This window comes from Gouania willdenowi, unplaced genomic scaffold (genome assembly GCF_900634775.1).
Source record: "Gouania willdenowi unplaced genomic scaffold, fGouWil2.1 scaffold_3_arrow_ctg1, whole genome shotgun sequence".
Taxonomy (NCBI): domain Eukaryota; kingdom Metazoa; phylum Chordata; class Actinopteri; order Blenniiformes; family Gobiesocidae; genus Gouania; species Gouania willdenowi.
In genome coordinates, this window is record NW_021145162.1 from 743,926 (window position 1) to 757,906 (window position 13,981).

The 13,981-nt window shown below is 40.4% G+C and overlaps 1 protein-coding gene across 1 annotated transcript; it reads left to right on the forward strand.

The window, feature by feature from the left end:
* Positions 1 to 2,959: 2,959 nt before the first annotated feature.
* arl4aa (ADP-ribosylation factor-like 4aa) lies at positions 2,960 to 13,195 on the forward strand. Its single transcript, XM_028442174.1, has 2 exons — positions 2,960 to 3,158; positions 12,187 to 13,195. The coding sequence occupies exon 2, from the start codon at positions 12,215 to 12,217 to the stop codon at positions 12,815 to 12,817; it is 603 nt and encodes a 200-aa protein (XP_028297975.1). The 5' UTR covers positions 2,960 to 3,158; positions 12,187 to 12,214; the 3' UTR covers positions 12,818 to 13,195.
* The last annotated feature ends 786 nt before the right edge of the window (positions 13,196 to 13,981 follow it).

Here is a 13,981-nt window from a genome sequence, read left to right on the forward strand (position 1 = left end):
AATTATTGAATAAAGAAAGCATTGTTTAACAATTTTTAATATAGACCCTCCAAAATAAAGGTCGCATAGAGTGGGGACCCTCCAAAATAAAGGTCCCTGAGAGCGGGGACCCTCCAAAATAAAGGTTGCATAGAGTGGGGCCCTCCAAAATAAAGGTTGCATAGAGTGGGGCCCTCCAAAATAAAGGTCACATAGAGTAGGACCCTTCAAAATAAAGGTCCCAGAGAGCGGGGACCCTCCAGAATAAAGGTTGCATAGAGTGGGGCCCTCCAAAATAAAGGTTGCATAGAGTGGGGACCCTCCAAAATAAAAGTTGCATAGATTGGGGACCCTCCAAAATAAAGGTCCCAGAGAGCGGTGACCGTCCAAAATAAAGGTCGCATAGAGTGGGGACCATCCAAAATAAAGGTCCCTGAGAGCGGGGACCCTCCAAAATAAAGGTTGCATAGAGTGGGGCCCTCCAAAATAAAGGTCGCATAGAGTGGGACCCTTCAAAATAAAGGTCCTAGAGAGTGGGGACCCTCCAGAATAAAGGTTGCATAGAGTGGGGCCCTCCAAAATAAAGGTTGCATAGAGTGGGGACCCTCCAAAATAAAGGTTGCATAGATTGGGGACCCTCCAAAATAAAGGTCGCATAGAGTGGGGACCCTCCAGAATAAAGGTCCCAGAGAGCGGGGACCCTCCAAACTAAAGGTCGCATAGAGTGGGGACCCTCCAGAATAAAGGTCCCTGAGAGCGGGGACCCTCCAAAATAAAGGTTGCATAGAGTGGGGACCCTCCAAAATAAAAGATGCATAGAGTGGGGACCCTCCAAAATAAATGTCCAAGAGAGCAGGGATTCTCCAAAATAAAGGTTGCATAGAGTAGGGACCCTCCAAAATAAAAGATGCATAGAGTGGGGACCCTCCAAAATAAATGTCCAAGAGAGCAGGGATTCTCCAAAATAAAGGTCCCAGAGAGCTCGGGGACCCACCAAAATAAAGGTCCCAGAGAGCAGGGACCCTCCAAAATAAAGGTTGCATAAAGTGGGCACCCTCCAAAATAATGATCCCGGAGAGCTCGGGGACCCTCCAAAATAAAGATCCCGGAGAGCTCGGGGACCCTCCAAAATAAAGGTTCCAAAGAGCGGGGACCCTCCAAAATAAAAGTCCCAGAGAGCGGGGACCCTCCAAAATAAAGATCCCAGAGAGCGGGGACCCTCCAAAATAAAGGTCCCTGAGAGCGGGGACCCTCCAAAATAAAGGTCGCATAGAGTTGGGACCCTCCAAAATAAAGGTCGCATAGAGTAGGGACCATCCAAAATAAAGGTCCCAGAGACCGGGGACCTTTCAAAATAAAAGTTGCATAGAGTAGGGACCCTCCAAAATAAAGGTCCCTGAGAGTGGGGACCCTCCAAAATAAAGGTCGCATAGAGTGGGGACCATCCAAAATAAATGTCCCAGAGAGCGGGGACCCTTCAAAATAAAGGTCCCAGAAAGCGGGGACCCTCCAAAATAAAGGTCCCAGAGAGCGGGGACCCTCCAAAATAAAGATCCCAGAGAGCGGGGACCCTCCAAAATAAAGGTCGCATAGAGTAGGGACCATCCAAAATAAAGGTCCCAGAGAGCGGGGACCTTTCAAAATAAAAGTTGCATAGAGTAGGGACCCTCCAAAATAAAGGTCCCTGAGAGCGGGGACCCTCCAAAATAAAGGTCGCATAGAGTGGGGACCATCCAAAATAAATGTCCCAGAGAGCGGGGACCCTTCAAAATAAAGGTCCCAGAAAGCGGGGACCCTCCAAAATAAAGGTCCCAGAGAGTGAGGACCCTCCAAAATAAAGGTTCCATAGAGCAGGGACCCCCACTGTATCTGAAGGTGGTTGAACACAGACATGAACATTGAAGAACAGTCATGTGGAGACAGGACCATCTATAAGGGGGAATAAAGGAGAGATTTTTGGGGTCCATCCATAAAGTCAGTAAAATGATGGTCTATTGTTCTATGAATCTGTGATAACCACATTTATTTATTCATCTGAATAATATCCACTGTTATCCAGGAACGTTTATTATTATTATTATAATCATCTTAAAGATGGAAATCCTGGTTTTAATCACTAATAAAATGGTTTAAAGTGAATAAAAATGGTGGAAAAGGAGGTGAAATGGGATTTTAAAAACTACAGAAAATGGTTAAAAGTTGTAAACAGACACACACACACACAGACACACACACAGACACACACAGACACACACACACACAGACACACACGCACACACACACACAGACACACACACACACATAGACACACACACACGCACACACAGACACATAGACACACACACAAACACACACACACACACAAACACACACGCACACACACACACAGACACACACACACACAAACACACACACAAACACACACACAAACACAGACAGACACACACACACACACACAGACACACACACACATACAGACACAAACACACACACACATACAGACACACACACAAACACACACACACACACACACACACACATACAGACACACACACACACACACGCACACACACAAATATTCTCAGTTTCCCAGTGTCTCGTGACCCCAAATGGGGTGCTGACCCCAAGGTTCAGAACCCCTGGAATAACTAACAGTCATTTTTGAAAAAATTAAAATAAAACAACGTCTGAATATTTACATTTTAATTTTTACGTGTGTGGACACTTTGTGTAGTTGTGTTTCATCATTTTTCATTGTTGTTTAAACTGTGTTTCCTTTATGTGTAAATGTTTGTTGTAATAAACATTAAAAGACTTTTTGTTTGACTTCCGTGTTGAAAAAAGATCCTGACGTTGTGAAGTAAAATGGTGCCAAAGCAACAGGTGATCCTGGATCCCGGGCAGAAACTGGACTGACAGCACCGACAGCCAATCACCTGGCGTGGATTGGGCCGGTCTAACCAATCACAGGCCTCTGTAGTGTCCGTGTGGGCGGGGCTCCAGCACTCGCTCTCACAGCAGCGACGGATTCACTCGGGACGTCGAGCTCCACTGGGAAAGCCTCTTTAGCCGTTTTTCTGTCCTTTTTACTCCAAATAAACGATCGTTGGCTGCATCGGAGACTCTGTGGATGGGACTGCGGGACTTTTGGCAGCGGGTGAGCGGATATCCGGTCCACGGTAAGCGTTCGTGGCCTGTGGGGAACTCCTGTTTACCTGCTGCGGTGATGTTAGCAGCGAATCTAAAAGTGGCTTTAAAACCACCATTATCACCACATTAAAGCCTGTAACAGGCTCATAGGTGGAACATCACTGCTGTGTTCACACAACACCAAACTTTAACTCTCGCCTCTGCATAAAACAGACATTTTGTGCGGCAGAAAAGGCAGAATAATGGACGTTTGGCAGCTTTACAGCAAAGGTGATCCATCAGCTCTGAACATGAACAAGCAGTTCTAACGTCAAAGTGCTTTATTTGAGGGCCAGGGCCACATTACTGCTGTTTACTGCCCCAAAATAACTAATTATCACGATTAGTACTGGGCTTTTCAAACTTGGGATCGTGACCCCATGTGCGGTCGCCTGAAAAGAAAATAGGGTCGCCAGTAATGTAATAATAATAATAATAACAAAAACACTTATTCAAATGATATTTTTCAATAATAAAAAAAAGATTAATTTTTTAAATGCAGCAGTGTCCTTAGAGCAGGGTTTTGTCAGAGGTAGATAAACAGTGCAGCTGTGTAGCTCAATGAGCTAAAAATTATTATTATTTTTCAAATTAAAACACCACACAATCTCAAACTAAATTTCTATACTTTCACTTTTTCAAATGTAAATGTAGTGAAAATAAATATCTGAGCTGGTGCATGTTGTCGCTACTGTTATTAACCAGCGTGTTAGACCAAAGTTAACTAGCACTGCTTGTTTATTCATCTGGATTTATGTTGTTTAAATCTAAAGCTTTCGTGGCTGATTCATGGACTTTAAAGTGTAAACGTAGATTCTCAGGATGTTTGACTTTCTAAAAACAGAATAATAATAAGATAAGAGAGAGATGTGAAGTGAGAACATTGGAAGGAAGTGACGGTAATAAAACACGTGACGGTGTGGAAACTGTGATAAGACATCAAGCGACGCAAATTTCAACTTTTCAAGCAACAACTCCCCCGGCCGTCACTGTGTGTAGAACTGTGGCTGCACTGAGAGGGCTGTACACTTCCTACTGGGGCCAAATGAAAGTGGAATAGTATTTAAAACCACACCATGGACCATGTGACCTTCAGAGTTGATTTATATGAGTTATTATAAATGATTGTTCAGACTAATGTACAGCACTGACAGTATCAATGCTCCTAGTGGGGCTCCCCTCTGGAAATACTGACTATGTACCTTTGGAGAGACGGACCATCTTTGGGCAGGTCACGTGACCTGGAGAATGTATCACTTTACGACAGTCATGTGACCACAGGCTCTGATATACTCATGGAGCTAAAGATTTTACAGCATTTTTTCTGCCTGTTCGACTCCTGGTCATGGTTGAAGCAAGCAAAACGTTTAAAACTGCTGAAGGAGGAGGCTAAAAACACACCGCCGAGACCCGGCCCTCTCCACCGCCCGGCGCTGGACACCACCTCACACACGCCAGGTCGCCCGTCCCCAGTCTGCCCCGACTCTGGCCGCCGCGCCGACCCCCGGCGACGAGGCTAGGGAGTAGAGGGGAGTGCCACCGACGCAGCGAGGAGGGCCGAGCGCCGGGCCTCTGGTGGCAGATGCCCCTCATGGCGTGAACCCAGCCCGACTGACCCAGCTCTTAGCGTAGGGCTGATCTAATTGCGATTTTTTTTCCCTCAATATTGCGATTGCGATTTAATATGCATTTATTTTATCAAGGGCCTCTTGTCATGTATTTTTCAATGAACACAACCTGTTTCATAATAAACTATTTCAGCTTTATTTAAACTTTAAATAAATATGAAATGTACAGATTACAACAATAAAACAAACAAATCTGTGGCTTTACCTCTTTAACATTAGGGATGGGTATTCTACTATACTAATACTATTACTAGGGATGCACTGAATATATTCGGCCAAATATTGCAAAAACAATAGCTGTGGACGGAGCTGAACATTGTTTTTCACGAGGAATGGCTCATCTACCTTCTATATGTCTGTGCTCAGAGCTGTATACACGTTATGGACGTGATTAGAGGGAGATATATCATCAAACATCACCATTGTTTCCTACACTACACCAGGTCTCACTGCATAGACTGGTGTAGCATTAGCATGGAGTGCTAACAGCTGGTGTGTGTAAACAATGGGCGTGGCTCCAAGCAGTGACTCCCATCACGATCAGCAGCAGAAAAAGTAGTGTAGTTTGTATTTACATATATGGTAATAAAGTATAATATATATTCTATATTAAACAGCAGTGTTTGTTTTAGCTGTTAGATAGTTGGAGAGGGAGGAGCTAACATTCTAGGAGGCGTGTTAGGTGACGTCACCTGCCAACGTGGGTAAAATCCAACTGTCCTGTTTAAATCTGACTTTTTATAAAATATGTAATAACAAGAGAGGAAACATAACTTTTTACACTTTGTTTCTCTGAATGAGGCTAAATGATGTTTATCACTGTAGATAAACCATTAGAAAGTCATTTATTATCATACCTCACCTTTAATGTACTTTAGATTTTTTATGGAATGTTTGTTTTGTTTTATTTAAAGGGTTTATATAAATGATAAACTTTGTTGTGTTTTTTTATGAAAAGCAAAGGTTACTGAAATATTTAAAAAAAATGTCAGAATATTCAATAAACATTTACTTTCTTTAAAAAACATGTCTACAAATGTATTCTAGGCTATTTATGCGCTATTAAAAAAATAGTGAAAAATTTAACAACCGTATTCAATATTCGGAATTTGGTGTTATTCAGTATTTGGTCATTTCGGTGCATCCCTAACTCTTACCGATCCTGTACTTTATCAATACAATTATTGATACCTTACTTTTTTTAAATCAATGGGGAAAAAAAACAAAATTACAAAAAAAACCCCAAATGAACATCTTTATTTTTGAACATTTTTAACAATGTCACACAAAATAAATGAAAAATACAAAATAAATAGTTCTAAATAAAACACTATAAATGTATAAATAAAACAGTAAAAAATACCGTATAAATAACTTATTTATATTAATAAAACACTAAACCAACTATCTAAACAATACAAATATTCAAATCAATCATATCAAACATAACTTAATAATATAAAATAGTGATAAAGTAGAATTATTGAGCTGTTCCTCTGATGCTGCTGCTGCACTGACTCGTAACAACAAAACTAAATATGTTGATTTATCCCTATTTTAACATATTAACTCATAACGTTGTAGTTGTTAGATAATATATGATCATAAGTCACTACTCCAACTGAACGTTACCGGCAGCCGAGGCACGGTAACGGTTGATGAGAGGGGAAGCCTACGCGGCCTAGGACGCTACGCTGAGACCACCCAGTGACCCATGAAGCAGTGGGTTTTCCTGTCAGTGCTCACCACCACTGGAGCAGACGGAGGCGGAGCAACAGAAGACATACCTGCACATTTTCGTGAAAAAGCAGAAAAGGTTTTTGAAAAAAAAATCAATACTGAGCTCGAGCATATCGATAATCGATTATGCGGAAAAATATCGCAATATATCACTGTATCGAGATATCGTTACTCCTAATTTCTTTGGCTGAAAACAATAAGTGTGTAGATTGCGTCCACAGACACGCCTACTCATGAAGCGAGGAGAACGCTGTCTACAGTAGCCCCTCCCATCAGTCAGCTCCACATGTGGTTTCTGAGGGTGTGCTCACAGTGACAACCAGGGCCGTTCCTAACCAGCTCTGTGCATGTGTGAAACCATGGGGGGCCATTGTCTGGCCTGCGTAGGTGTGAACTGCACCACAGGGGGGTTAACGGCCCGATGGTCCTGCTAGAAGAGGTGGTCCAAACAGCGTGCCAGATTGGCACGGTTTTCCGCGCATGCGCGCACACAACTCGACGCGACCCGTGCGCAAAATGTGATGACGTTGGTACCGCGCGACGCTTTACGGCACATAAACATCTGCATTCCACAATGATAGCGGTGTCAGAAGTGGTAGTTAGCTGATGAAAAGTTCAGAGTTGGCGTTTCCTGATATATATGAACAACACCACAGAGAACTCATGGAGGAAGAGGACAACATGACCGTCAGGACTTCTCTTTGTTCAGCCGACAGTGGGACAGTAACGGAGTGTAGCAGCTCATCATCAGGTCTATCCGGTTATTTCCGAGGGTATAAATATACATATAAACACATATTACTGGTATATTAACCCATATAAACCAGAAAATATGGAAATGGGACATTTTACTGCTGCAAATGTGTAACATATTACTGGTATTTTGTGGACAGGACACATGTGGTTGGCTATTATATAACCCAGAAAAAAATGGAAATGGGACATTGTACTGCTGCTAATGTATAAATAATATAAATATATATATATATATGGTGTTTCAGTGTTCTGGGACACATACTCACTAACTCTGTAGAATGAAAACAAAGTGTAGTGTATTAATTTATTCATCTAAATGTAACCATAAACAGAACATCACAAATACAGCCCAAATAAATGAAATATCTGAAAGAAAGGTAATAATTTTCCAAACAAAAATCAATAAGCCAGAAATAAAGTGCAACCTTTTGCAAAATGTAACATGAACCTTAAAAACAAAACATTTAAACATTGGAAGTACAAGGATGGGAATATTATGACAGCAGAACCTGGAACAAGACTGTAAACTATTTATTTAAAGAGCAACTTATTATCTTTCATAAACTGGTGGAATTTCTCCGATAGAACAAATATGAGCAGAGTTAGTCATTTAAATTAACGTGATGCGTTCAGGGGCCCTTGGAAACCCAGTCCGTGAAAAGAGCACGTGTCTGGGTAAATCTTGGTTTATAGTTACCCTACGCAACAGAAAATATGAAATGAACAGAATGTACTGTCAACAACAAACCCAGAGTCGCTTAATGGTGACGTAACGCCATACGTGTGTCATAAATTAACGTGATGATGTGTTTCTCTGTGGGAACCGAGTTGAGCTGGTGATCACGTCCGTTCTACCGTGTCAGGGAGGGGGTACAGGGAGGGGGGGATTCCTGCTGTGAGCTTGGAACGGCCCCAGTTACCAGTGTGAGTTCACCCTTAAGGAGGACTGACAGGCAGCACAGCTGTATCAATGTTTGTCTGAGGCGTGAGGATTAACGCCACCTTAAAAATACCGTAAACAGGACCGATAAGGATGGAGCTTGTTGGTCCAAAATACATCAAAAATTGCAGCTTTTGCGATTAGGCGTGGGCCGATCATATATTGTCCCACTAACTATTAACCACTAATATAACAATAACATATCATAATAATGCAAGTACACCTTTCAAATACAACCAACTTGTATTTCTCATTAGTATTTTTTTACCATTGTAATTGGAATGTCAAGAACTTTTAAATATTTTAAACAACTAAAATAAAATAGACTCTTAGTCTATGTTAAGAAAAAAATTGCACTTTAATAAAAATCACAAACAAAAACAATTAAATAGATTCTGTCTCAAATATAAAACCACGCAACCAAAGCAATCAATAAAATAGTTTATCAAGTCTCTCTTAAAAAACTAAATTACAGTTATAATAAATACGAAACATTGAGACACAGAGGTATATAATATAGTTGTACATTCATTAACAGGTAACACTTCTAATCCAGTTAGAACCTTTGTAAACAACAATGCTAGTGGCCCCGCCCCCTCCTGTTTCATTCTGTTCTGTTTTCATTCAGTCTTAAACCAAACAGAATGGATCAAATAGTTTCTAGTTTACTGTAGAACAAACATGTTCAGGTGCTGAGCGTGAACCTACTTCATCATCCAGTCTGTTTGGAGGCTAAAGATGAGGAAAAGTAAATAGACTTAGCATGGATGCTAACCCTGCTCAGCATCTTCTCTCCTACTTCTGATCACACTGCTTACACCACAATGTGATATGATGGATGTTTTTCTCTCTCACAGTTAAAGTGAACCTATGATGAACATTACACACCTCATCTTTTTCACTCTCACAATCAATGGCTGCTAAATGCTTTTATCGCACTGTATATTATTATGCTTTAAATCTGGGATATCAAACATAGAAATCCAGCTTAAGTCACACAGTGTACATGATGTAATTATTTTATTAAATATCCATTGTTTAGTAGAGATGTAACGATTAATCGTAAGGCAGTTAAAAATCGATTCATAGGTATCACGGTTGATATCGATTTTCTGACAATTGAATCGCAGTACCTTTTTTAACCAGCAGTGGGCGCTATCCACAAGTGTTGGCGGCGGGTGGAGTCTGCTAATACTTTCTTTCTGGCTGCCTTCTACTCTTAAACATGTTAATAAATGATTCCTTACCCCTTTAGCACCGAAAGAATATCTGTAATATTACTTGAATATCTGTAAAAGTCACGTTTTTCTATTAGCTCTGTCTGCTAGCATAGCATCTCTTCTTCACTGCAAGATATCTGCATGCCAACCGACCACTGGGTTACCAGCGCCCTCTGCTGGTCTAAACAAATATGACGTAAATCAGTGCAATGACGTTTTTTTTTTTTTAAAGTCCAATTGTTAAGGCACAAAATACATTTTCAGTTGCATTTTTAAAAGAAAAAGAACTATTATGCAGTTTTGCATTGTTTATTATAGAACCAGAATTTAAATTAATGGCTTCATTTTCATTTGTATTATTCCTTTATTTATTTAATTCAAGATTTATTTTTAGTTAAATTGCATTGTTTTGAATAGTTTATCAAGGAATTCTTTTGACAATGAAAAATAAAAGGAAAATAATACAGTATTTTCTAGTTTTTTTCCCAAAAAAAAAATTGTCTACAGTCCAATTTTGTAAAGGAAAAAATCGTCAGAGAATCGTATCGTGAACCCAGTATCGTGAATCGAATCGTATCGGGAGTTGAGTGAATCGTTACATCCCTATTGTTTAGTGATCACACAAAACCAAGTAAAAAATAAACCATTTCACCCTGTTTATTTACAGCAGGGATTAAAAACTGTATCACAGCGAGGCCACAAAAAGGGCATCAATTCAAGGCAAATTTGTATTTGGCAATTTGAAAAAATTGGCAAAAATGACAACCTGTATTTGGATATGTTGATAAGTTCTTTTTACTAATTAATTGAAAGTAATAATGCAGGAAAAAAACAGAAAACTAACTTTGACCTTAAATATGACATTGAGCAAAAGTCAAGGTCACACACTGAAAGGAAATGTTGTTCAATGGTACCAGTCTGAGCACTGGATCTGAATTTTTGGCCAAGTTATGGAGAAAAAAGTGTTTTTTAGTTTTGTTGTGACGTCATGAACTTTGACCCCTACTGATCTTTTTACTGGTAGGTCGTACAGCTTCAGTTAAAGAAATAGAATTCTACACTTGAGATGAGCTTTTCATAAATGTAAGCATCAAACTTGTACAATAATTATTCATAGATATGGAAAATTATGTTTTTTGACGCTTGACACGTCCTTGACCTTGACCATGACATTTTGGCTCCAAAAAAGGTCGACTGCACATCCTGACATTTCCCCTATGAGATGATATACGTGTGTGTGTGTGTGTGTGTGTGTGTGTGTGTGTGTGTGTGTGTGTGTGTGTGTGTGTGTGTGTGTGTGTGTGTGTGTGTGTGTGTGTGTGTGTGTGTGTGTGTGTGTGTGTGTGTGTGTGTGTGTGTGTGTGTGTGTGGTGTGTGCGTGCGCGCGCGCACGCGCGTGCGTGCGTGTTAACATTTCTGTGCACGGGACTTTTTGAACACATTAAGGGTTCTATTCTCCCGTCTGGACTTAAGCTCACCTACAGTTACGCGCTTCTCTCCTGCGCGTATTCTCCGGTCCAGGTTCCTGACACGCCCACCACGCGTAAGTAGAGCAAAAACGCGTATGTATGAATGAAGGCGGGGCTGAAGGAAAGGTGATGTCATTTTTTTTGGGCTGTACGCTTGTAAACGTCATTGATATCTTTGAAAATGATAAAGTTCACTTTTAATTTGAAACACCTTCGTTGATAAACAATGTAACAGGTTGATTTGATCAGATTATTGATCAGATCATTGATCAGATTGTTGAAGTGTGTCTGAGTCACAGTTAAAATCTCTTTCCTTAACCACCACCAGCTGATCACTAGCAATTTTTTTTCGCTATCCACACACTCTTATTCTTGTTTTTAGCCAAAAAAATGCACATTACAGTAAAACAAATGTCTATTTAATAGAGCTGCAAGATTTTGATTAAAAACCTAGTTGTGATTTTTCTGACAGATATTGGGATTTCGATTCGATTCACATTTTTAAAAATATTTTATACATTTAAATGCATATGCATTTTATTTAATTCTTTTCAAATTCTGTTTTCCACATCAATTTTTAATCAGTTTTTTTTAGAAATATGAATCATTTTTTTCAGGAAATATTAGTTTTTAACTCTTGTGAGGAAACGAAATACTAATAAATAAAAAACTCATAATTAAACAAAAATGTACGTAAAAAATAAAGTAAGATACAATTAAAAAGTAGATATAAGTTGTACTGACATGGATTATTCTGACTGCTCATTTTTAATTATTTATATCATATAAATATCTATGAGAACAGTCAATCATTTTCCCCCTCAGAGACCACTGGTTTACTGAATCTGATCAGGTTTATTGATTAAGTTTTGATCAACTTAATTTAAATTAACTTAATTTAAATGAACCTGATGACATCATTCCAGACGATTAAACAAAAATAAATGTGCAACACATCACGTGTATGAAGTGTGTGTCCCCCCCGTTTCAAAAAGGGGTGTGACCAAATTCTGTGCTGGTGCAACCAACTTGTTCAACTGGTCCCGTGCTACCACTGAAACGTTAGTGTAGAGCCATGTGTTTTAGAGTAGAAGACCATTCCACCCACCGCCTACGCTTCTGGACATCCCTGAACATGATTTACTTAAATGGCTCTAATAAACCAGACTTGATTGATTTTGTTTCAAAAGCAGCTTCTTTAATCTGAAGTGATTGTGTAATAGTTTCCATGGTGACATCTGATGTAACTGTGGCTCTGTTTTCAGGTGCTCAGTGATTAAAGCTGCTGTGAGGATGGGGAATGGACTGTCAGACCAACCTGGGTTCATCTCCAACATTCCAGGGTTCCAGTGCTTCCACATCGCCATCCTGGGCCTGGACTCAGCCGGTAAGACCACCGTCCTGTACCGGCTGCAGTTTAACGAGTTCGTCAACACCGTCCCCACCAAGGGCTTCAACTCAGAGAAGGTCAAAGTGTCATTGGGCGCCAACAGGACCGTTACCTTCCACTTCTGGGACGTGGGTGGCCAGGAGAAGCTGCGTCCGCTGTGGAAGTCGTACACGCGCTGCACGGACGGCATCATCTTTGTGGTGGACTCGGTGGACGTGGAGCGTATGGAGGAGGCCAAGACGGAGCTGCACAAGATCGCCAAGACCACGGAGAACCAGGGCGTTCCCCTGCTGGTGGTGGCCAACAAGCAGGACCTGAGGAACGCCCTGGCCCTGGAACACATAGAGAAGCTCCTGGCCCTGAAGGAGCTGGGTCCCGCCACGGCCTGGCACCTCCAGGCCACCTGCGCCATCATCGGAGATGGACTCAGAGACGGCGTCGATAAACTCCATGACATGATCCTGAAACACAGGAAAATGCTACGACAGCAGAAGAAGAAAAGATAGAAACGTTAGGTACGCTGAGTTTTATCAGTCTCACACTGAGCTTTGTGTTCAACCACTGAGGAGGACGAGGATGGCGTAAGTGATGAAGGTCACTGGAACGAGGACTTTTGAAAGGACAAAGTAGGATTTGTGGTCAATGGAACCAAAAGGATTGAAAGGTTGGATGATGATAAGTAGAAGAAGGACTTTACACTGAAGAAGAGTATTATTATCTCCTGTAGATCTCCTCCAGAAGCACTTTAGATCATTACTTGGAAATAGTTCCTGACGCGTTGGGGTAGTCACAAATATTTGTGGACAAACAGTAAATCAGATCTTCCACATTAATTGTCTCTGGCTCAACGTTTTATTTTGGTAAATAAAAGATGTTGAAAGTAATGCTGCCTGCGTTTTATTTTGAAATTAGAGTTTGTTTGATAAATCCATGAAAAAAGAAACTTTTTGGATCAATATTTTAATCAGAATTTGTCATCATGTTAGGAAACATCTGTATATTTATTTAACTACTTTTCAACGAACAATATAAGAACAGGTGTGTGTGTGTGTGTGTGTGTGTGTGTGTGTGTGTGTGTGTGTGTGTGTGTGTGTGTGTGTGTGTGTGTGTGTGTGTGTGTGTGTGTGTGTGTGTGTGTGTGTGTGTGTGTGTGTGTGTGTGTGTGTGTGTGTGTGTGTGTGTGTGTGTGTGTGTGTGTGTCATAGAATTAAACCAGATAAATCACACACACTATTTTAATTTACACCCATAAATAAACCCTTTATAACACTACAGAGTACAGTATGTACACCTCTATGTACATACAACCTTCAAACACACTCATTTGGTCATAATTGACAACTGTACTTAAGCTCCTCCCACTCTATGAATACATATGGGCACTGTACTAGTAAAATAAATGTCAATTCAATGAAGTGTTTGTGTCAATACATCCAATATAACATTTCCCAGTAAAGGAACAATTCCTATCTCAGTACGTTATATAAAGTCTATAAAACATTCTAGGTGGAATATTTGAAGGATGTATTTGCAAAAAAAGAGAAATAAATGATACTGATGACCGCAGGGTGACCCCTACAATACAATAGTTTTATATTATTAATAATAATTAAAATCACATGATCATTGTTCTAAACTGCTGATTAATCAGCTACAACACCTGTAACTGT

What these genes read in the sequence shown, in the direction of transcription:
- arl4aa (XM_028442174.1), top strand. Translation starts at nt 12,215, where the DNA reads ATGGGGAATGGACTGTCAGACCAACCTGGGTTCATCTCCAACATTCCA.